This window comes from Globicephala melas, chromosome 11 (genome assembly GCF_963455315.2).
Source record: "Globicephala melas chromosome 11, mGloMel1.2, whole genome shotgun sequence".
Lineage (NCBI taxonomy): Eukaryota > Metazoa > Chordata > Mammalia > Artiodactyla > Delphinidae > Globicephala > Globicephala melas.
This window is the reverse complement of record NC_083324.2, coordinates 65,040,790-65,064,289: the sequence shown is the minus strand read 5'-3', so window position 1 is coordinate 65,064,289 and position 23,500 is coordinate 65,040,790. Positions and strand designations below refer to the sequence as shown.

The window sequence follows — 23,500 nt, the reverse complement described above, 5'->3', positions numbered from 1 at the left end:
GGAGGTAGGTTCCTCTCTCGTACCTGAAAACTTTTCAGTGTTTACAGCTATAGATCACTTTGACTGTCAACCTATGCTTTTTATTTCTATGCTTCTCTTTCATATATATTTAACATGTTGGTTTTTTAAAAATCACATTTCCAATGGTCAGGCTTTTGTCCTCCCCTGGGAATTTGGTGGGAAAGTCCCATCCTCTGCAACCTTCCCCTTCCAACTGCACTGCACTTACACACCCACCCTGGTCCACTCTCTGGAAGGTGAGTTTCCATTCAACTATTCCCTTGTCACTTCCTTCTAGCAATAATCCAGAGAGAATGCTCCCTCGGCTCTGTGCCATCATCAATCTTTGCTGGACAAATGCCCAGGGTCCAGGAGCTGCTGATACAGAGCTCTGTCCTCTTTCAGTCATTGGTAACTTGAACTTGTTCATCCCTGTCTAACTTTTCATTATTTTATTTTATTAAAAAAAATTTTTTTGGCCATGCTGCGAGGCATGTGGGATCTTAGTTCCCCGAGCAGAGATCGAACCCATGCCCCCTGCAGTGGAAGCACAGAGTCCTAACCATTGGACTGCCAGGGAAGTCCCTCACCCCCTTCTAGATTTTCATGGCAGTCATAGTTCCCCTCTCTAAAAACAGTTGCTTCACAGACAGAAGATGATAACTGCCATTTGTGGAAGCCAAGGCAAAAGATGGTCCTGGGAAAGACGGGCAGATAGATGAGCTCACCTCCCCTTTCTGAGTCCTTTGATGGACCCAACTCACTCCCTTCTCTGGTACCCAGCTCTGTGCTCACCTGCCAGCTCCTATTTAAGAGGATAAAAAAAGAGCACTCAAAGCTTGATAAATATTTGTCTAACAAGTAAATTATGAAACAAGTAAATCACTAATAGTAGAATTTCATTGACCAAGACAGGGCTGTAGATTATACAAACAGGTTTGGCCGCAGTAAAAAAAAATCACAGAACACATGGATTAATGTAAGATAGAAGTTTGTTTCTCTTTCACATAGCATTCCAAGAATATGCAGTCCAGGGCTGATATGGGATCTCCACAGTCTCAGCGGTCCAGGCTGCTGGAGTTTCATTGCTCTGGCATCTATAGGTATTGCCTTCATCAGCCTGGTTAAAGATTGTCTTACAACCTGTTCATATTTCAGCTTGTGGAATGAAGGATGGGGATGAGGGTGGGGAGGGCCTGACTGCTTGCTTTAATATTCTCCACTCCGTCGGTCAGTCATAGTCACATGACTAACCCTAGCTGCAAGAAAAACTGGGAAATACAGGGTCTGTTTTAGGCAGCCATGTGCCCAGATGATCTAGCAGTCTAAGGTATATGTGTGTGTGTGTGTGTGTGTATTTGCCAGGTTGTATGCTTTCTAATTCCACAAGTTATACTCACACACATGCCCAAGAGTCCCGTCTCTAATCTCCTTAACCGTGCAATTGCCAGTCCATGTTCTGTCTCTGATATTTGACTCCAGCATCCCCCCCACCCCCGAATACAAGTATCCAGGGTGATATGAGAATGGAGAGGCCTTACAGTAAGGATTCATTTCCCTTTGTCATTCTCTCTCAGTCCAGACTGGGCCACAGTAGCCCACAATTTACATACATTGCTTGGAAATAAAAAAAAAAATTGCCAACCGTGTGCCCAGAGTATGACACTGAGCTGGGCAGTTAACCTTGATGGTTTTCAGTGTAGGAGACAGGATCTGTTACATAGCACCTCCTGCCCCTTTTCCATTGATGGTACCTCCAGCCTCGGGGTATTTTCCCTGAGGTTCCATCTAGAGGTCAAATCTTGGGAACCAGCTCACTGCCTAGGAAGTAGCTGAGGTTCTCACACTTGCTCTGGCAGCCTGGACCCTCCGGTGCTCTCTGTAGAACACCAGGAAATGGCCAGAGATGGAATCCAAGCTCATGAACTCAGCTCTCTTTCTCTGCTTTCCTTCCCTCTTTTTACTCTATTGTATGTATCTAGGTCACAGCATCTCGAACAATAACCCATAAACTATTTTAAGAAATCACATTTCTATGTTTTTCTATTATTTGTTTGCTCCTTGCTCATTCATTTTGAAATCTGTTACTCATCAGCAGATAAGCTGTAGCAGGTGCCAAACGTTTAGGTGAAAAATACTTATTCATTTCTCCCTACCACATAAAGAAAGACAAGCCTTACTTAGTTTTGACTATGGTAGTCCTCTGTCCAGCTCAAGGAAAAGAGGTGTTCTAAGGTGGCAGTGACTGAGAATTTCTGGGGTAAGGAGCTGGTTTGGAGGAAGGGAAGACAGTTGAGAGGAACGAGAGGACCTTCCAGGGTGGGGTTTTGGTTCATCGTTTGGCTCTGTGGAAGCAGGTGTCATGGAGGGAAAAGGCTCTCTCCACCCACTTCTTGTTTGTCTCAAAGAAATCCACGTTGTGTTCCCGGACATTCGAATGGCCATAGTTACTTGTGGGCAGGGGTCATGGGCATTAAAGGTCCCACACTTGAGTGTGGCACTGGTGATTTTTAAAAAAATTTTATTTAGTTATTTATTTTTTGGCTCCGTTGGGTCTTCTTGCTGCGTGCGGGCTTTCTCTAGTTGTGGCAAGCGGGGGCTACTCTTTGTTGCAGTGCGCGGGCTTCTCATTGTGGTCGCTTTTCTTGTTGTGGAGCACGGGCTCTAGGAGCACGGGCTTCAGTAGCTGTGGCACGTGGGCTCAGTAGTTGTGGCTTGTGGGCTCTAGAGCGCAGGCTCAGTAGTTGTGGCACACAGGCTTAGTTGCTTCGCGGCTTGTGGGATCTTCCCGGACCAGGGATCAAACCCGTGTCCCCTGCATTGGCAGGCGGATTCTTAACCACTGCGCCACCAGGGAAGTCCCAGTATTGGTGATTTCTGTTCTCGTCCTTGAGTGGAAGAACTGACCCAGTGACTAGACCCTTGAAAGAGTCACGTGTTACATTCGTTACATAATGAATTACCCCAAAGCTCAGTGTCTTAACTCATCATTTATTACTTCATAGTTTCTGTGTGTCAGGAGTGCAGTCACAACTTGTTTGGGTCCTCTGGCTCTGGGTCTCTCACGGGCTGCAGTCAAGGTGTCGGCTGGGGCTGCAGTCACCTTCAGGCTTGACTGGGGGTGGATCTGCTTCCAAGTTTACTCAGGTGGTGGTAGGCAGACTTCAGCTCGTTACAGGCTGTTGGACCAACAGATTCAGTTCTTCACAGGCTGTTGGCTGAGCCCTCTCCATAGGACAGCTCCCAATGTGGCATTGGCTTCATCAGCACAAGACAGTGAAGGACAAGGGAGAATGGAAGCAAGATGGAAGTCACAGTGTTTTGTAATCTAATCTTTAAGGTAACATTCCCTCGCTTGGCCATTGCATGGTCAGGCCACTCAAGATGGCTGTTCTCTTGCTCTTTGTATATCCGCTGCTCAACAGGTCCCTGATTCACCTGCACCTATTCACGTGAACGTGTTTGTCCCCTGCTCCAGCTAGTGACTGATCTAATACCTGCTCTACCTGCCAGTTGTTAAAAGGAAACATCTGCCCTCGTGATGGTCATTAATCTGAGGGGCTGTGAGGGTCGTACTCCAGCTGGTTTCCCGGGTAACTGATGAGCCAACCTGACGTCAATTCCCCCTATAAATGGTAGCCTCTTTCTCCCCCAAGTAGCGAAGATTGCTGTCATGTCCTCCCTGCCGTCTGCGGAATATGGTAGGATGTCACTCCAGGACCTTTTGTTTCAGACATGTAAGATCCCCTATCTCTCTATTGCTGACTCCGAGCTCTTTCTTCAGTCTTGAGGCTGGGCAGTTACAAGGCTTTCAGGCCTGAGAGGTGTAGCCCAACAGCCATATTCTATTGGTAAGAAGCAAGTCACTAGGCCCAGCTCACATTCAAGGGGGGCATATTACACAGGAGAAGTGGTAACATGTGCGTTTAGAGAGGAGAGACCCTGCTTTAAGTCTTAAGACGAAGCTGGGGACTCCAGCCCCGTCTGCTTGAGACCCTGTGTTGAGGTCCTGCTGGAACCGTCCAGTGGTGTTCCCTCACCTCTGTCCCTCACATGTCTCCTTCAGGAAATCAGTTACAGGAGTAACTGGCAGTCTCCCTGGCACCCCAGCCCCTCTCGTAATCCCATCAGAGGGAAACTCTTATTTCCCTTTTTGTAAAGTAGTTTCCCACCCTGGAAAGCTCTTCCCTCTCTCAAGATCCAATTCAAGCCCATCTCTTCCATGAAGCCTTCTTAGAATCAACTGAAAAGATGGAAAGAGATGTTTCTTTGGAAATATAATTGCCTGAAGGTAAAAGAAGTCTGCAGGAAAGAAAACAAGCTAACCAGCTGGAGGGCAGACCGAGGGGTGGGATAGATAGGGTGGCAACTATTGGTTATGAACGTTCTCTTCTCCTTAGCAGAGACCCTCCCAGGCGGGAGACAGATGCATCTAGCTGCTGAGTACACATTAGTCCTTGTTGATTTTTTGTTTGTTTTGCTTTCTTCGGCCACGCTGTGCAGCCTGCGGGATCTTAGTTCCCCGACCAGGGACTGAACCCGGGCCATGGCAGTGAAAGCGTCACGTCCTAACCACTGGACCGCCAGGGAATTCCGTAGTGCTTGTTGCTTGATGCCACCTGTGGTGGTTTTTAAATGGTCACAAATTGACACTCTCCTCTTGGAAAGGTAGAGCCTAATTCCCCTTGTCTTGAAGGTGGACTGGACCTAGTGACTCACGTCTAACAGATAGAATGCGGGGCAAGTGATAATGTATGACTTCTGAAGTTAGGTCAGAAAAGGTACAGCAGCTTTTGCCCTGCTCTCTCTGGGATGATCCACTCTAGGAGAAGCCAGCTACTGTGTCACAAGTACGCTCAACTATCCCTGTGAAGATGCCTATATGTAGAAAGCCTGAGGCTTCCTGCCAGCTGCCAGCACCAACTTGCCGGCCACATGAGTGTGCCATCTTGGAAGTGATCCTCCAGCCCCAGTCGAGGCTCCAGATGACTGCAATCCTGGCCAGTATAGCTAGATTGCAAGCACAACTTGACTGAATCAGAACCACCATGCCAAGACGCTCCCGAATTCCTATGAGAGAGAACAAGGGCTCATTGATGTTTTAAACTGTTAAGAGGAAAGGAGCTGGAGAGACATGGCAGGAGGAAAAGTTCTCTGCTTCCCTGTTCTGGTGTGCTTGATTGGCAGGCTCCTGCAGTGCAAACAGCTCCACCAGTGCCCAGCTCCTGGAGTGGCCAGCAACATCCAGCAGCCAGCAGATCCTCCTGGCGCTACCCCTTGGGCAGCAGTGTCAGCAGAGTGCCCCCACCTCCTGCAGCTTCTCCAGCAGCCAGCACCTGCTGTGCATGTGGCTTCTCCGGCAAGGATGCCCCTGCGGCACTCACGGTTTCTCCAGCCCCAGGATCCTGCAGTACGTGGAAGCTCCTGTACCCTGCTCAGGTGGTTTTGTCGTGGAGTGCCTTTGGCTCGACACCTCCCCATGAAGAACTTCCCTGGCATCTAAGAAGGCAGATTTCTGCACGTTCCACTGGTATGACGCTGCAGTGACTTTTCTGCCATACAGCGAGCCACAGGCTGTGTTCTCCTCAACAAAGTCTGGATTTCAGCCTTGAGGTAGGGGGTGGATATCTCTTCCCTGGGAGTTCTGTTTCAGCCTCAGTCCTGGGGGTAAGGAAGGGCTGCTTCTATGTCTGCTATTCAACTGCTGGAGTTCCCTTTACTCCTTACTAACCAATTCTTTATTATTTACAACAGGGGATTGGAGTAAAAATTATTTTTAAATCTCCCTCTTCAAATGACTGTGTGGTTTCTCTCTCTTGATTGGACCCAGACTGATAAACTAAGTTTTGTCAGAATTTGTTACACAGCCACCAATAACCAATATACCCCTCCCCGTCTCATTGTCCACTGCCGGCTCTCCTTTCGTTATCATCAGCCAATTGTTATCACGTGCCTGTCCAGAGCAGGCTCTTCCTTCAAGGCTTTTATTAGCAGTCAGATAGGACCTGCTGCAAAAAGAACAAAGTTTATAAAACCCAAGCTTTAATTTGCTAAATGCCAAATGAGAGGCTCAGATGAGAAGCGCTGCCGGAAGTGCCAAAGCTGGTATAGTTGAAGAAAACTCTAGACCACAGCAGGGCACGGGGGCACAGCCCAGGGGAAAAGAGAAAGAAGGGCCCTGTAGGCAGGGAGAAGTTTGTATCAAAACCTTGGGGGCAAGACCAAACATGGTAGGATTAGGAGAGCCGTGACTTGTTTGCTCTAGTTTGGTTGGAGAAGAGTGTTGAACTGCTAGGTTAGTGGCCGGCAAGATGAACAGATGGTGAAGGGTCTTAAACGCAAAGTGAATTCATTTGGTGCTATTATGTGAAAAAAGGGCTCCAGTGACCATACCTTCCAGGACAAAATCCTATTTGCTTTTGATGTAGTTACTCTTTTTTTTTTTTTGCGGTACGCGGGCCTCTCACTGTTGTGGCCTCTCCCGTTGCAGAGCACAGGCTCCGGATGCGCAGGCCCAGCGGCCATGGCTCATGGGCCCAGCCGCTCCGCGGCATGTGGGATCTTCCCAGACCGGGGCACGAGCCCGTGTCCCCTGCATCGGCAGGCGGACTCTCAACCACTGCGCCACCAGGGAAGCCCTGATGTAGTTACTCTTATACTTGTCAGATCATGTGACCTAGATTTGGGGCTGAGAAAAGTTCACTTTGACAGTGGGGAAACTATGAAGATTTTTGAGGATGGTGCAATGTGGGGTTCTTTTTTTTAAAAAAATTTTTTGGCCGCGCCGTGAGGCATGCAGGATCTTAATTTCCTGACCAGGGATCGAACCCGCGACCCCTGCAGTGGAAGTGCTGAGTCTTTTTTTTTAATAAATTTTTATTTATTTATTTATGGCTGCGTTGGGTCTTTGCTGTGCGCAGGCTTTCTCTAGCTGTGGCGAGCGGGGGGCTACTCTTCTTTGCAGTGCACGGGCTTCTCATTGAGGTGGCTTCTCTTATCGTGGAGCACGGGCTCTAGGTGCGTGGGCTTCAGTAGTTGTGGTATGTGGGCTCAGTAGTTGTGGCTCGTGGGCTCCACGAGTGCAGGCTCAGTAGTTGTGGCGCATGGGCTTAGTTGCTCCGTGGCATGTGGGATCTTACCAGACCAGGGCTCACACCTGTGCCCCCTGCATTGGCAGGTGGATTATTAACCACTGCGCCAACAGGGAAGTCCCAAAGTGCGGAGTCTTAACCAGTGGACGGCCAGGGAAGTCCCAGTGTGGGGTTCTAAGATTAGTTTGCAGCGTGTAGGGCTGGAGAGGATGGAGATCATAAGTAGGAGAATGACTTCCCAAAAGTCCTGCCATGGGGGATAGTGTAGCCGTGGGAATCGGAGGACTGGGTGGATGTGGGGAGGAGAAGTTAAGGTGACTCCCCATACCTTGCTGGTGACATGGGAACATGGATAGCTTGTGGAGGGGTGGGTAGGATGATGTTGGCTTTTGACAAGTTCCATTGGGTTGACTGCATTGTATCCAAGTAGCAGGAAGGAGTAACCCCAGTCCTGAGCTCAGGAGAAAGCTGAGAGCTGATGATTCAGATCTAGTAGTGACTGTCCACTCAGAGGTGACAAATCAAACTCTGGGAAATAGTGATAAGGATCCCTTAGTAAGAACTGGCTCTCTGATCAGCACATTCTAACAACACCCCTCCACCCACCACCCACCCACTCAAGTGATGGGGTCCTGGGTCAGGGATACAGTAGGGACAGATTTCCTCGTAGTTCAGTCCTAAACTGGCCCCTAAAATCTGGAAGCACTGAGGTCTTTCTCAACTGCCACAGATTCTGGCTTAGAATCTATGGTCCACTCCCAAAGGGCTTGAGCCAAGGACTATGAAAGTAAAAAGCCCAGTAAAAATTAGGAGGTTCTCATCCTACTTCTGCCCCAGACCAGTCATGTGACCTTGGGCAAGTCACTTTTCCTGCCCCTCTACCCCCAACTGACCTGCCAGGAGCATGTAGTGTGAAAAAGAAATAACCCTGGTCATCTACTAAGGTTTGGAGGTTATTGTTACTGTGGCATAGCCCAGCCCATCTTGAGTAATCCAGTGCTATATACTGTCCCCTGTTGATTATCTTTGGCCTTAGTCCCCAAACCTGCCTTCTCCCTGAAACTCCCTGAAAACACTGGCTCCCCATTCAAATTTAAAAGCAGCAAGAGAGGGGGAGGGAAAAATTGGATTGGGATTGGGATTGACATATATATACACACTAGTATATATAAAATAGATAATTAAAAGAACCTACTGTATAGCACTGTATACCATAGTATTCTGTAATGACCTCTATGGAAATAGAATCTAAAAAAGAGTAGGTATATGTATAACTGATTCACTTTGCTGTACAGCAGAAACTAACACAAAATTATAAATCAGCTATGCTCCAATAAAAATTATCACTCAACAAAATAAATAAAAGCAGCAAGAGAAGGGAGTCTGTCCTCTAAACAGGGAACGCGTTTGGGGAGACAGGCCCACACTTTGACAGGAAGTTATGCTGGCTGAAATCTACACCCACCCTGGAAGGCCCTGGACAGACACTGCCCCTCAAGCTTCTCTCCCATACTCATTTATTGGCTCTCCATAATTTTATTCCGCATTATTAAAGCAGGAATGACTGGACAGGCAGGAGGGCCAGACTTCCACATCCTGGGGGCACTGCAGGCTGACTATGACTTTGCAGGCCTGGATCTGAACATCCTCCTCGGGGTGGATGACCAGGGCAAGCAGCCGGTCTGCCAGTCGTGAGTCATCCCCAAAGACAGCTTCGTGCACAGACTGTTCATTGTAATGCCACTTCACAGCATGGTAGTGGGGTGAACTCCGGCCCTCACTCAGCCGCTCTGCAAACACCAGTACTTCAAGCAGCAGACTCCCGGGCTGTGTGGACTGGAACAGGTTCAGGAAGTTGGAGTGTACCTGTGAGTGGGATGGAGAGAGGAATGAAGTCCAAGGTAAATTCTAAAGTTCCTCCATCCTCCTATTGCCTCAACTCCCCAATATACCTAAGTTTCAGATCCAACTGTATAGGAATTTTTTAGTTTTCATTATCATTCTTTAACATAATTTCATTGTGGTCATAAAACATGAGTGATATGATAATATTGATTCAGGGAAATTTGTTGAGATAAACTTTTAAAGCTTAGCATGTGGTTAATTTTTGTAAATATTTTGTGTACTTGGGCGGAATGTGCATTTACTAATTGTAGAGTGTTCTGGATATGTCTAATGGCTCAAGCTTATTTGTGTTATTTGCAGCAAGTAGAACCTTACTAGGTTTAGGTATTTATGTATTAATTTCTGAAAGAATAGTTAAAATCTTCCAAATCTTCCACTGTGGTGATAGGTATGTCCATTTTTCTTTCCAATTATTCAGCTGTAGGAATGAAATCCTGCCATTTGTGACAATATGGATGGACCCAGAGGACATTATGCTAAGTGAGATAAGCCAGAAAGAGAAATACAAATACTGCATGGTATCACCTAAATGTGGAAGTTTTTTTAAGTCAAACTCACAGAAACAGTAGAAAAGTGGTTGCCAGGGGTTGGGGTGGGGTGTGGGGGAAATAGGGAGAGGTTGGTAAAAGGGTACATGCTTTCAGCTAAAAGATGAATAAGATCCAAGGGTCTAATGCAAACATGGTGAGTACTATTGATAACACTATTATATAATTGAAATTTGCTACGAGAGTAGAATTTAAATGTTCTCACCAAAAACAAACAAAATGTGAGGTGACGGATGTGTTAATTAACTAGATGGTGGGAATCTTTTCACAACGTATACCAAGTCACCACAACATACACTTTCTTTTTAGTATAATTTTTATATATATATATATATATATATATTTAGTTTTTATTGGGGTATAGTTGATTTACTACATATGCTTTAGATATCTTACAAATTTATCTGTCAATTATACCTCAATAAAACTGAAAAAAGAAAAAACGATTTCCTTATAATTCTATCAAGTTTTGCCATATACATATTTTGAGATTGTTACTAAGTTCATATAAGTTTAGAGTTGCTTTATCCTTCTGAACAATTATTATGTAGTGACCCTGTCTATTCCTAATAATTATTTTTGTTATAAGTCATTTTCCCCTAATGTTAAAATACCTACATTAACTTCTGTCACCTGTGTTCCTGACTCTCAGAGTGTAGAAAGTCCCGCAAAGGAAAATCTGATTGTATTGGGAGGACAAAAGAGGGGGTGCTTTGCAATGTGTCTAGTGCAGAGGCAGAAAGAGGAACAAGATGATTTTGTGAGGGCTAAGTCTGTCTGAAGAATCCACGATTCTTCCTTTCACAATATCTGAGTTCACATCCATTAGCCTGTCTTTCAGTTCTTTTCTCACCTGGCAGTTGAGAATATCATAGAGAAGGTCGTTCTTCTGCGCCAGGTTGCTCAGCAATCGCGCGGCTTGCACCTGAATAAAGGAAAGGGTAAAGAATGAGAAGACAGGTGGGCCTGAGCAGGGAAGACACAAATCTCGGCTCCTCCCTCTAGGTGCTGTGCCAGGGCTGGTCAGGAGGGCAGGGCCTGGGCTCTGGTCCTCAGGCACCTGTGCCAGGATGTAGTCTGACTGCAGGATCTCCATCAAGGCAGGCATCACCCTTCGCAGCTGTGGATGTGCAAAGTCAGGCAGTGGGAGGTTGTTGAGGAGTCTGAGGCCCGCAATGTGCAGCTGCGAGTCCCAGATGGTGGAGATCAGTTCCAGCACCTTGATGGAGTGTTCCTAGGGAGGGGGGAGAGGAGAAGGTTTTCTACTTTTATATGATAATCCTCAACATTAGCCCTGCCTCTGCCTTCACTCTTCACTGCCCCCGCCCACAAAAACTGAGCCAACCCCACACACAGTTCCCCACTTTAACTCTCAACGTTATTTGACCTAGTTGACCCCTCTCACCCCCTTGAAACTCTTTCTTCACTTGGCTTCTCCGTCACATGTTTCTTTCCCAGTTCTTCTGCCCAACCGCCTCCTCTGTCTTCATCGCTCCCTTAGTGATACAGACTCAGTGCTGATGACTTTCAAGTTGCTATCTCCAGCCCAGACCCCTCCCTAAACTCCAGACTCATATATGCAAGTGCCAGTTCCACTTCCGAGAATCTCACTAAACCTCTGAGTCAACACATTCCCACTCCCAAACCTGCTCCTTCCACTACCCTTCCTATCTCAGCTGTTCGTTACACCTGCCTTCCAATTACTCAGACCAAAAATCTATGTTCTTCCTTGACTCTTCTTTCCCTCACACCCTTTTCCAATCTTTCAGAAAATCCTGTTGGCTCTACCTTCAAAATCTACCAACAATCAAGACACTTCTCACCATCCCCCTCTACCACCCTGTTCCAAGCCACCATCACCTCTCCCCCGGGTTTCTGCGATAGGCTCCTTCTCCCTGCTTCCATCCTTGTCCCCTGCATCTATTCTCAGAACAGCAGACAGGCTGGATTGCTCGAGTCCCTAGTTCATTCAGGGTAGGAGCTAAAGTCCTTACAGTGGCTTACAAGGTCTGACATGATCTGTCCCTCTCCCCCCATTATTTCTTTGGCCTCATCTCCTATTCTCTCCTTTGCTCCCATGGTTTCCATCACAATGGCCTTAGCTATTCCCTGAACATGCCAGGTACACACCTATCTTAGGTCTTTGCACATGGTGTTCCCTCTGCTTAGAATGCTCTCCCTCCTCAGCTATTCACAGCTCACTCTTACTTCCTTCAAGACTTTGCTTTAATGTCACATTCTCAGGGAGGTCTTCCCTAACCACCCGCTCCTTTAAGACGGCAGCACCACTCCCATCCCTGCTTCCCTTATCCCCACCTTTATTTTCCCCCATAGCACTGTCAATATGCACACACTTTTTGTTTTTAAACTTTTTATTTTCAAATAATTATAAATTCATGGGAAGTTGCAAGAACAGTACAGAGAGGTCCCATGTGCCCTCCACCCAGTTTTCCCTCAATAGCTACATCTTAATTACAGTATATTTTCAAAACCAGGAAAATGGAATTAGCACAATGTGTGTGTATAGTTCCATGTCATTTTATCACATATGTAGCTTCATGTAACCACCACTGCAATTAATAGATTATTCCATCAGAATCACCATAGATCTCCCTTGTGGGTCCCTTATTAGTCACACTTAGCACCGCCCATCAAAACCAGCCCTAACCAGCGGCAACCACTAATCTGTTTTCCATCTCTCTAATTTTGTCCTTTTTTTTTTTTTTTTTTGCGGTACGCAGGCCTCTCTCTGTTGCGGCCTCTCCCATTGCGGAGCACAGGCTCCAGACGTGCAGGCTCAGCGGCCATGGCTCACGGGCCCAGCCGCTCCATGGCATGTGGGATCTTCCCAGACCAGGGCACGAACCCGTGTCCCCTGCATCGGCAGGCGGACTCTCAACCACTGCGCCACCAGGGAAGCCCTAATTTTGTCATTTTTGAGAATGTTATATAAAATGGAATCACATTTTGTAACCTTCTGAAATTGATTTTTTCACTCAGTATAATGCCCTTGAGATCCATCCAAGTGGTCGTGTGTATCAGTAGTTCATTCCTTTTTATTACTGAGTAATGTTCCATGATATGGACTACCACAGTTTGTTTAATCATTTATCTCCTGAGAGACATTTTGGTTTCCAGTTTTTGACCATTACAAAGCTGCTACAAACAACTGTGAACAGGTTTTTTGGCAGATGTAGGTTTTTATTTCTCCAGGATAAATGCCCAAGAGTGCAATTGCTGGTTTGTATGGGGAAAGAGTTCGTTAAAGAAGCCGCTGAACTATTTTGCAGAGTGGCTGCTCTATCATTTTACATTCCCACCAGCAACATACGCGAGATCCAGTTTCTCTACATCTTCACCAGCATTTGGTATCGTCACTAATTTGGAGTTTAAATCATCTAATAGGTATATAGTAATATCTCATTGTGGTATTAATTCGCATTTCCCTAATGGCTAGTTAAATGTTAAACATTTTGTATGTGCTTATTTGCAATTCGTATATCCTCTTCAGGGAAATATCTCCATGTCTTGTGCCCATTTTCTAAATGGATTATTATTGTTTTGTTTTGTTTTGTTTTTTTGCGGTACGCGGGCCTCTCACTGCTGTGGCCTCTCCCGTTGCGGAGCAACAGGCTCCGGATGTTCAGGCTCAGCGGCCATGGCTCACGGGCCAGCCACTCCGCAGCACGTGGGATCTTCCCAGACTGGGGCACGAACCCGCGTCCCCTGCATCGGCAGGCGGACTCTCAGCCACTGCGCCACCAGGGAAGCCCGGATTATTATTGTTTTTGACGTTGAGTTTGGTGAGTTCTTTATATAATCTAGATATGAGTCCTTTGTCAGATAATGTGGTTTGCAAATATTTTCTTCCAATCTGCAGTTTGTCTTTTCATCTTCTTAACAGGGTCTTTCACAAGGCAAATGTTTTTTTTTAATTTTGATAAAGTCCAATTTATCAATTTTTTTCTTTTATAGATTGTGCTTTTGGTGTCATTTCTATGACCTCTTTATCAAGCCCTAGGTCCCAAAGATTCTCTCCTTTGAAATTGCAACAGCACCCCCTTGCAACACCACCCCCATGCCAGCCTTCCTTACCACCCTTCTTGATTTTTCTCCATAGCACTTGCCCCGTGAAACACCATATATTACACTTATTTGTGTATTGCCTGCCTTGCAGGCAATATAAGTTCCACTGGGCAGAGATCTTTCCCACTCTGTTCACTGCTGTGTCTCCAGTGCCTAGCATAGTGCTTGGACACAAAGTACGTGCTCAGTATACATTTGTTGAAAGAAAAAAGGAATTTTGGCTTCTGAGCTGCAAGATGCTTGGGCCTTATTACCAAAGGCAGATACTCTTACAAGCTGTACCTTTGTGAGCCACGTAAGAAGGATGCCAGAAGCCTAGAGTGGGGAGCACAGCATTCCCATTAGTACCCTGCTCCTCCCTGCCCCCACCCCTCAGTAGGGAGTGGCTGCATTCACCCAGAGAGACAAGAACAGGGGTCAGGTCCTCAGGATACAGACCCTGGGAAAGAAGGAACAGTGGTGCCCAGGCCACGTGCATCAGAATCTTCTGGGGGCTTGTGAAAAACACAGCTTCCCTGTTGAACTGGACCCTCTGGATGTAATGCCCTGAAATCTTCATTTGTTAACCAGCTTTCCAGGCAATTCTGATATGCTTGAGAATCACAGCCTTAGGGCAACTGAGAGGGTCGAGGGATAAAGTAGAGGCAGCCAGCAAGTGGAGACCTAGAGACCTTCTTTTCCCCAAAAAAGTTTGATGCAAAAAATTTAAAGTGCGAAAATACCAAGTGTCAGGGAAGAAATGATGTACCAGAAACACTCATGCGGGGCTGGTGGAGGGTGTAAAGTGATACGGCCCTTCTTGAAAAGCTGGGCATACCTTTCACCCGACCATCCCACTCCTGCATACATGTCCACGAGGGAGATGTGTAAAGAATGCTCATGGCACAATGTGCAAACAACTCAAATGTCTACTCATGGGCAGCTGGATGAATAAGACTGCAGGGTATTCATGAACTAGAACACTACAGAGCAGTGCAAAAGAAGGAAACAGACCAGTTCACATCAATAAGGACGAATCTTTCCATGTTGGAGGGAAAAGGCAAACCGCAGAATACAAAACTGCATACTTCCAGATCCATGAAGCTTAAAAACATTCTAACTATGTTACCTATTTTTGTCTGCCGTGCCCTGCTAGAAAATGATGACACATGTGTATATGGTAAAACTACAAAGAAAATCAAGAAATTGATGAACAAAATACATAGGAATGATTGCCTCTGGTGGGGGAGGAGGCGGGGATTAAGGAGGGGCATCTGGGGCATCTAACCAACTGGTCATGTTCTATTTCTTAGCCTGGGTTCTGGTTACGTGTGTTTTGTTTTATTCTTATTCTTTCTACCATACATGCATAAAATGTTTGCAAGTTCTGAATATTTTAATTTTTTTTTTTTTTTTTTTTTTTTTTTGCGGTACGTGGGCCTGTCACTGTTGTGGCCTCTCCCGTTGCGGAGCACAGGCTCCGGACGCACAGGCTCAGCGGCCATGGCTCACGGACCTAACCGCTCCGCGGCATGTGGGATCTTCCCGGACCGGGGCACGAACCCGTGTCCCCTGCATCAGCAGGTGGACTCTCAACCACTGCGCCACCAGTGCGCACCACTTATTTTTAAGTAAAATATTTTGGGAGAGAGATCATTTGCTAGAGAGAGACTTGGAGGTCAAGGAAGATGTTTTTTTGGTTTTGCCTTTTAAGATGGGAAAGAATAGAGCTTGTTGAACACTACTGGGAAGGAGCGGGGGGGAGGCCATATCAGACAGAGTTTAATCAAGGAGAGAGGCCCTCAGGGAAGCGGATGGGATCCAGGACTGAGACTAACATTGAACACAGACAGGAAGAAAGCCATTTTTTCATGGCACCAGCAGGAAAGCAGGAATGGATGAGTAACAGGTAAGCCTGGAGGCCTAGTAGCAGGAAGCTGGGGGAACTGACATTTGGTGGCTTATATTTTCTCTGCGTGGTGGTAGTGAAGACATCAGTGGCCCAGCCACCAGCCTCAGACCAACACAGCGTGGTGGTGTGGTATGATAATATATCTGGTCTTTGTCCCTGATTCCACGCACAGGGTTCCTAAAATCCTTGCAATTTCCTGATAGGAGTGGTTTTTGTTATTCATAATGAGCCCCTTTCCATGATCCCTGAGTTTATGCAAATGAGGCAACTCAAGGCAACTTTCAGCCCCATACCTGACCTCTGCGGAGAAGAGTGGAACCAGAGATTGAGTTCAATCACCAATGGCCAATGATTAATCAATTACGCCTACATAATGAAACCTCCATAAATACCCCTACAGGACAGGGTTTGGACAACTTCCGGGTTGGTGAACACATCGAGGTGCTAGGAGGGTGACACACCTGGAGAAGTCATGGAAGCCCTTCCCCCATACTCTGCCCTATGCACCTCTTCCATTTGGCTGCTCCTCAGTTATATCTTTTATAATAAACTGGTAAGTGTAAGTAAAGCATTTTCCCGAGTTCTGTGACTCGCTCTAGTGAATTATCAAGCCTGAGGAGAGGGGGCATGGGAACCTCCAAATCTACAGCTGGTCAATCAGAAGTGGGGGGCAGTCTCACAGGACTCAGCCCTAAGCTGTGGGGTCCGTACTAACTCCAGGCAGATAGTGTCAGAATTGAATTGTAGGACACCCAGTTGCCGTCAAGAGAGTTGGCTGTTGTCAGAAAGAACTTGGGGAATTTCTGCTGTTTGGGGTTCAGAGATACTCCTAGGGACCTAGCACAGTTTTATCCCGAGATCCAGACATTTATGACCCTACTGGGAACCTGATCACCATTTTCCCACCTACTTCCAAGGAAAAACATATTTCTGGGTTACAAATTCAGACCCAAACAAACTTCTGGAACATGACCATTCATCCTATGCCCACTAAACGGCCCATGGCTTATGGACATCTATGTGCTCTGCCCCATACTTGTCGCTGGGCTCACCTGGATTTTCAGCCTGAATTTTCTGATGCCAGAGAAAGCTTTAAGTGTGTTCAGAGCTTGGATTTTGACACTGTTGTCCTTGTCATCCAGCATGGAGCCCACCAACGTGATGTCATCATTAGTACATGCAGAGGCCTAGAGTGTGCCAGGAGAGGCAGAAGAGGCGGGAGAAGCGGGTGTCCTGGTCCCCCTACCCCCCCATGTCACCAAAACCCCTCAACACAACCCCTCCCGCCATCAGCCAGAGAGAGGTCCCAGGACACAGTCTGGCTACTCAAGGGGGAAGGGGGACAGATGTAGCCCCCGGGGGCCAGGCTGGCTGGGAAGGACCTCCTGCTTCCCTTCCCTCACCTCGGACTCCAGCAAGTACACACAGCGCGTGATACTGTGCAGGATCATGCTCTTGGCGTACTCATCCTGTTTGCACTCCAAAGAGTTGAGGAGCCTCCGGAGCTCACCTGAGTCCCGCCCGTGCTGCTCTCGCTCAACTGCCAGGCCTAGACAGCCACCCCAGCCCAGTTCAGGCTGTGGACTCAGAAGGGAGGAAAGACGGGGTTTGGGAAGCCATGGGAGAGAGACCTGGGGACAAGGCTGCCTTGCCTTTTCTGAAGAAAAGACTTCTTGCTATATGCAGGACCACCATGTACAGTTGAACAGGGTGTGTATTGCACAAGGGCACCACATCTAAGGCTGTATTGTTCATATCGTAAACAAAAAAATTTTGTATGTTTACTATAACAACTTTCTGGCATATGGCAGTAATATGTAGTATTTCATCATAATTGGTATATGGCAATGATATTCCAGCAGATGGCAATACAAAGTCTTGCAGAAGGGGTTCCTTTCTCTACTTTGCACAAAGTTGTCATAGGGACTAGTGGAGGCTCTGAGAATGTCGGTCCCCCAATCTTCCCTTGGGGAGAACTGCTGATGCAAAGTTTCCAAGCAGTGGCTCCTGGATGCCAGAGTGAATGTAGAATTTAGAAACCTGCCAGATGACTCCCGAGGAGGCACTTGAGTGCCACCCACTACCTGGGGAGCCTGTGCTAGCATCTCTAGGGTGGCTCTGAGGGAGACGGAGGTGAGAAAGGGGAAGGAGAAAGGAACGTGGAGGAGCCCCCTTGGGGCCCTCCCACACGGGAGACCTGGGGAGTAGGTACCCCCTGGGGCCGAGCCCTCTCCCCAGGGTGGGGACACTCACGGGCGACGCAGATGGGTGAGCCAGAGCAGCGCGGTGGTTGACATTTTACGCCCGCCCTGATGGCCTTGTAGAGCAGGCAGATGGCCCCAGCGGCTGTGGCCAGGCTCACTACACCTTTCCAGATGTCCATTTACCCCCGGCACTGGGGGATGCAGCACATGCCCGAGGCACCTAGCAAAGGCCTTCTGGAACCAGAACTCTAGCAGGGCCAGGAACCAGGGCACCAGAATCAGAACCTGGGCAACAAAGGAAACTGGGGAAACAGTGGGATGGAGGGTGGTGGTCGGAAACGGGGCAGCCAGGGAGCTTCAGAGGCTGCAGGAAACAAAGCTTAAGACTCCAGAGGAATACAAGGTCTGTGGGCAGGAAGGTCCTTCACACCCTCTTTTTTAGGGGAGCCAGGTCGGTGAGGCCCCAGCAGGCAGCTCCAGAGGCTACCTTTCTTCCATTAGATGGCAGCAGAGGCCCAATTTATGGACGGGGGCCTTTAGAAGTTTTTTGGGGGGCGTTGGGGTGTGCCCACTGGCAGCCCTGTTCCCTCACTTCCCTGGTCCCCCCATCTTTGATCTCTTCACCACAGATCCACTTCTGAGCCTTGGGGCATTTCTGCAGGCAGGGCCCCCCACTTCCATCACAGGACGAAGAGGAGGCAAGTACTTTACAAAGTTCTGCAGAGTCTCGAGGCCAATCCATCATTTTCCAGCATCTGCTTGTTCCTCTCTGTGTATATTTACCTGTGGACCAAAAGCTCCTGAGGGCAGTTGTCTCTGCGTCTCCAACATCCAGCAGAGTCCTGCACTTAGTAGATGCTCAAGTTATGGCTTCTGTCATTCTTTGAGGACTTGAGGAGAGAACACGTCAGAGAATCTGGAGACGGGGGCTCCAGGCCCATTTAACCAGTGTGACTCTGGAGGAGAAGGGGACTGCCCTTGCCTTGGCCTCAGTTTCTGTATTTTTAACCTGAGGGGATCCAGGTTTAGCATTCTAAATCTCCAGGGTTAAACCTGGGGTAGGTCTGTGCCATTAAACCATGGAGGCCTAAATCTGGGAGTATCACACCCTATGCCCCACAACATACACACAGGGTGGGATGGGCTTTGAGGCCTCCTCTGGAGTCAGAAAATGCCACCACCTTGGAGGATGAGAACCCAACTTTGGAGGCCTCAGTCTCCACCACCTCCACCACCAGGATGGGGCAGGTGAGACCAGACCCTTCCCTTCTTCTCCTTCCCCCACCCCCAGTGTCCCCACACCCTCTGGTCTCACCTTCCGGTACAGAACAGGGAGGAACCCAAGCCAGGCTCAGACCTAGAGCCAGCACTGAGCGGAGATGTACCAGAACAGGGCTTCAGCTGCCTGGTCTTGAGCTCCTGTTGGATGGCTCTGGGCCCTGGACTGCACCTGGGTTTGCAGGAGGTGGGGAAATAGGGAAACGGCATCCCCAAGGATGCTGCAGCCAGCCAGGTCTGTCCGCTCAGAGCCTTCGTCCGTGTCACCCTAGGCTGCAGGCAACACTCCCAGGGGGCCATTCTCTTCCTTTCTTCCCTCCCATCCCCGGCCCTCCTCAAGGGTCATTCCTGGCACTCTACACAGTCCCAAGGTGGATGTATGGTCAGGCCATTCAAGATGGCTGTTCTCTTGCTCTTTGTACATCCTCTGCTCGACCAGTCCGTTCCACCTGTGCCCTACTCACGTGAACATGTTTGCCCCCCGCCCCAGCTAGTGACTGATCTAATCCCTGCTCTACCTGCTAATTTATTAAAGGGAAACATCTGCCCTCGTGATAGTCATTAATCTGAGGGGCTGTGACGGATGTGCCCCAGCTGGTTTCCCTGGTAACTGATAAGTCAACCTGACGTCAATTCTCCCTATAAATAGTGGTCGCCTCTCCCGAGTAGCAAAGATTGCTGCCATGGCCGGCCTGCCATAATCGGTGGGGTGTTGCCATGATTGGTGGGTCTTAACCTTTTGCTTAAGACACCCCTGTCCAATAAACCACTGATGTCTTCGTTGCTGTCTCCAGACTCTTCAGTCTTGAGGCTGGGCAACTACAAGGCTTTCAGGACTGCACAGTGCAGCCCAACGACTGGGGAGCCAGCCAGGAGGCCGAAGAAGCTACCGAGATGTCGCGAAGTAAGGACAGGGAATGGAAGGTTGCAGGGGTCATCCTGAGGTGGCCGTCCACTAGCCTGTGGGGCCCTGTGGCAGCTGACTACCATGAGAGGTGTCTTTCTCTTCCATTATATTGATTCTCTTCTACTCTGTTAACTTCAGAGCCTCTTTCCAGTTTAAAAGTAGCAGCCCTATGCTGGTGGCTCATCTGACTGCACGGGGATGGCTGGTGAATACAGACCAAACGCAAAGACAAGCGTACCCCCAGCCTCTTACCCCTAAACAATTAGACACAGGCTTTAGAGGATATTAATTCAGGGACAGTCTTGTGAATTGGACATGGCCAATTACCTGGAAAAGTTTGGTTGGGGCCTGTGCTACAACAAAATAAGAGTACCCTTGGGCTTCTGACCCCTGCTATGGAAGCGGGCAGAGCAATGATATACAGCATGATGGAACAACAGCGATATGCAGCTGACAACAGGTGGAAGACGTTACAAAAGGCCTACCCGAGTCATCTAGCGATGCAAAAAACCACTATCTGGGGTCTAGTACAGCTGTGTGTGATATACAGGACCCCACGGACATCAACAGTGACAAAGGAATCCACTTTACCAGTCATGAAGTTCAGGAATGGGCGGCTAAAAATGACACGCACTGGCATTTCCACCTGCCTTACGACCCCACTCCTGCAGGGCTAATGGAAAGGATGAAAGGATTACTTAACAATCGAGACGAAAACCCGCTCTCTCAACAGGTGGACCAGAGGTTCACTCAAGCTCTATGAACTGCAGCTGAACACCCGAGGAGCACTCATCCCAGGGCCATGTTAACCCCGAGGCAACTAGTCAATACAATCCAAATTCAACTGTTGACCACCGAAAGACCGCTGCCAACTATCTCTCAGGACAGTAACTCACTTTTGCCTTCGCTACCTTCGCTACAGGATCTACCCCAGAGGAACACACTCTCACATGGTCCTGGGACTGGCAGGTAAGTCTCTGGTGGTTTGCGTTTGCTGTCCCATGGGGAATAGGATTGGAAAGGGATTTACAGATTTCACCTGGTTTATTCCCGGCTCCACCTAAGACTACTAAGGTAATTAATCCAGGCTCCCACCGGAGAAAGGCACCATTATATTAACCCTGTGGGCTGTTCTTATACCGCCTCGCCGGCATGAATTCGGCACCATGAATGTCTCTGTTGCTGTTCCGGGCTCTTTCTTCAGTCTAAGGCTGGGCAACTATAAGGCTTACAGGCCTGCAGGGTGCAGCCCAACAGTGGGTGACTACACGGACTCCCTGTAGTGAAGGGTGACAGAGGCCCCTGGAGGCCCCCCCCCCACTACCATGGGACCACCTATCAACCTCCATGAACTCCAGGCAGGAAATGGCTGCCTGAAGGGACTGTTTTAGGTTCCAGCTCCCCTGGTAGATCTGAGGATCGGTCCTTTTCTGAGGTGGAACCCAGAGCTACTGGCCTCCCCAGTCCATGTAGCTGATCCTGCAACCCTCACATTCTAAGCAAATGCAGTACTCACCTGCTCTTTAAAGATCTCCAAAGAAGGAGAGTTCTTTCTTGGCTCTAACCTAACTCCCTCCTGCTATATATACCTAAGCCCATTCCTTTGGGTTCTGCCCTCAAATGTTTTGGATGCATTAGAAGCAGAGGCATCCCCAGTGTGACATTTCTGCTAGTCCACAGCACGATTTTAAAAAAAGAGGAATGTGTATTCATTGGTGGAAAGTCAAGGACTGTCCTTTCTTGGGAGTAACTGCTTTTGGTTTTTGTTTTAAACTTATTTATTTTTGGCTGTGCGGGGTTGCGGGCTTCTCTAGTTGAGGTGACTGGGGGCTACTCTTCATTGTGGTGCACGGGCTTCCCATTGCGGTGGCTTCTTATTGCTTCTTATTGCAGAGCACAGGCTCTAGGCACGCAGGCTTCAGTAGTTGTGGCTCGCGGGCTCTAGAGCGCAGGCTCAGTAGTCATGCCCACGGGCTTAGTTGCTCCGCGGCATATGGGATCTTCCCGGCCCAGGGCTCGAACCCGTGTCCCCTGCAATGGCAGGTGAATTCTTAACCACTGCACCACCAGGGAAGCTCCCAGGAGTATCCGCTTTTGATTCAGATGATGTCTGTTTTCTTTTGAGGAGAATTAAAATGTACTTGCTTTTGTGAAATGATGGTGACAACAGATGATAGTGAATGTTCTTAGGGAGCATAAATGAAGGCTGCAGCTCTTTGTGAGAACTTGGATTTTGTTTTTCTTGTTTTTTTGTCATATTCAAAAATTTGGAACATTGGCTCGAGAGAAGTCAGATTCCATATACACACAGCCAACCCTAAGTTTCTTACCCGCCCTCACCAAGGCAAAAGGACACGGGCTGCCCTAGTACACACCTCTCTGCCATCTGCACCAGCTTTTCTACCTTTAAGGCTAATGTTCCCATCATGTTAGGTGCAGTTTATTTAGTGAGTGAGAGTGTGGGCTCAACCCAGACTGCCAGGGTTCAAAACCAGCTCAGCTACTGACCTAGCTTTGTAATCTTTTTGTGCCTCATTTTCCCCACCTGTAAAATGGGAATAATAATACCTACTTCTTGGATTTGAGAGGATTAAGTATTTGGAACAGTGCCCAGCACACAGAGCTCACCAAACGTGACAATAATTACTATTATAAGCAGGTTTCACCTGGACAAAAACGTTGGGCATGGCAAGGCAGTGAGCACACAGATGGTGGGCCTCTGTGAGGCCTGAAAGGCACATCATTCAGCCCCTTCCATTCACCCTCTACCCCTCCCACTCTGGTCGTCTTCAAGCTAATCAATCTCAACTCCTGTAACCCATTTACTTGCCTTGAACAACTCTGGAGCCCTCTTTGAACCCCCCTCCCCCACCAAATTCCTAAACCAGGAGCGCTACGGGGATCCAGCCCGTTCCCCTGAGCTACTTTGTTCCTACAAACCATCCTCCCACCTGTAAAACCCTCAGACTACCTGCTTATTCTATCAGGACTCTGGTAATGGGTGTTTCAGCCTAGTTAATTAGAGGAGCCTAACACGCTATTGGGGACCTACTGTGCAAGCAGGCCGTTAAGGAGGGGGACCCCGGAGGGGCCCGGCGCTTGCATGCGCAGGAGAAGCTAAGGGTAAATTAGCCTACTCTCGAATGAGAAGCCCGTTGGAGTCCGACGAGCTTGGGTTTGGGCAAGTTCCATGATCTGAGTCTCAGTTTACTCCTCCGGAAAACCTGCCTACTACACGGAAGTGCGCTGTCAGAACTGAATGAGAGAATGTACGTTGTGACTCTCGGTGAACAGCGGAAGCGCAGCACGTGCGAGCTGCCCCAGCAGAAAGCCAGAAAGCCGAGAGATGAAAGTCTGGGGGACAACCCGTGCCCTGACAGGTATCCCACGCTCTCCGGGACCGTGCCCTCCCCAACTCGTGCTTACCCCGGCCCAGGACCAGACTGGGGGGCCTCTCGGTAGCTCGTGACTCCAGCGAAGGAGTGGGGACTGGAAGAAACGCGGCAAACCCGGGGAGCGGAGGGGGCGGCGCCCTCACAGAAGGATTTCCGAGTGTGGGGCGGAGGCCGCGCCTTTCCCCGCCCCGAGCC

At 48.4% G+C, this 23,500-nt stretch overlaps 1 protein-coding gene across 1 annotated transcript; it reads right to left on the bottom strand.

Moving 5' to 3' along the window:
• Positions 1 to 8,292: 8,292 nt before the first annotated feature.
• Positions 8,293 to 21,785, bottom strand: ARMC12 (armadillo repeat containing 12). Its single transcript, XM_060307782.1, has 6 exons — positions 17,691 to 21,785; positions 16,925 to 17,070; positions 16,574 to 16,708; positions 10,605 to 10,778; positions 10,398 to 10,469; positions 8,293 to 8,957 (listed from the first exon to the last, which is right to left on the bottom strand). The coding sequence occupies exons 1-6, from the start codon at positions 17,902 to 17,904 to the stop codon at positions 8,628 to 8,630; spliced, it is 1,071 nt and encodes a 356-aa protein (XP_060163765.1). The 5' UTR covers positions 17,905 to 21,785; the 3' UTR covers positions 8,293 to 8,627.
• Between the last annotated feature and the right edge of the window lie 1,715 nt (positions 21,786 to 23,500).

Coding starts and splice junctions, on each gene's coding strand:
- ARMC12 (XM_060307782.1), bottom strand. CDS start 17,904: ATGGACATCTGGAAAGGTGTAGTGAGCCTGGCCACAGCCGCTGGGGCC. Junction 10,779..16,573: donor AATTCAGGCTGAAAATCCAG/GTGAGCCCAGCG, acceptor CCCCCTCCCTAG/GAACACTCCATCAAGGTGCT. Junction 8,958..10,397: donor ATGATATTCTCAACTGCCAG/GTGAGAAAAGAA, acceptor TCCCACTCACAG/GTACACTCCAACTTCCTGAA.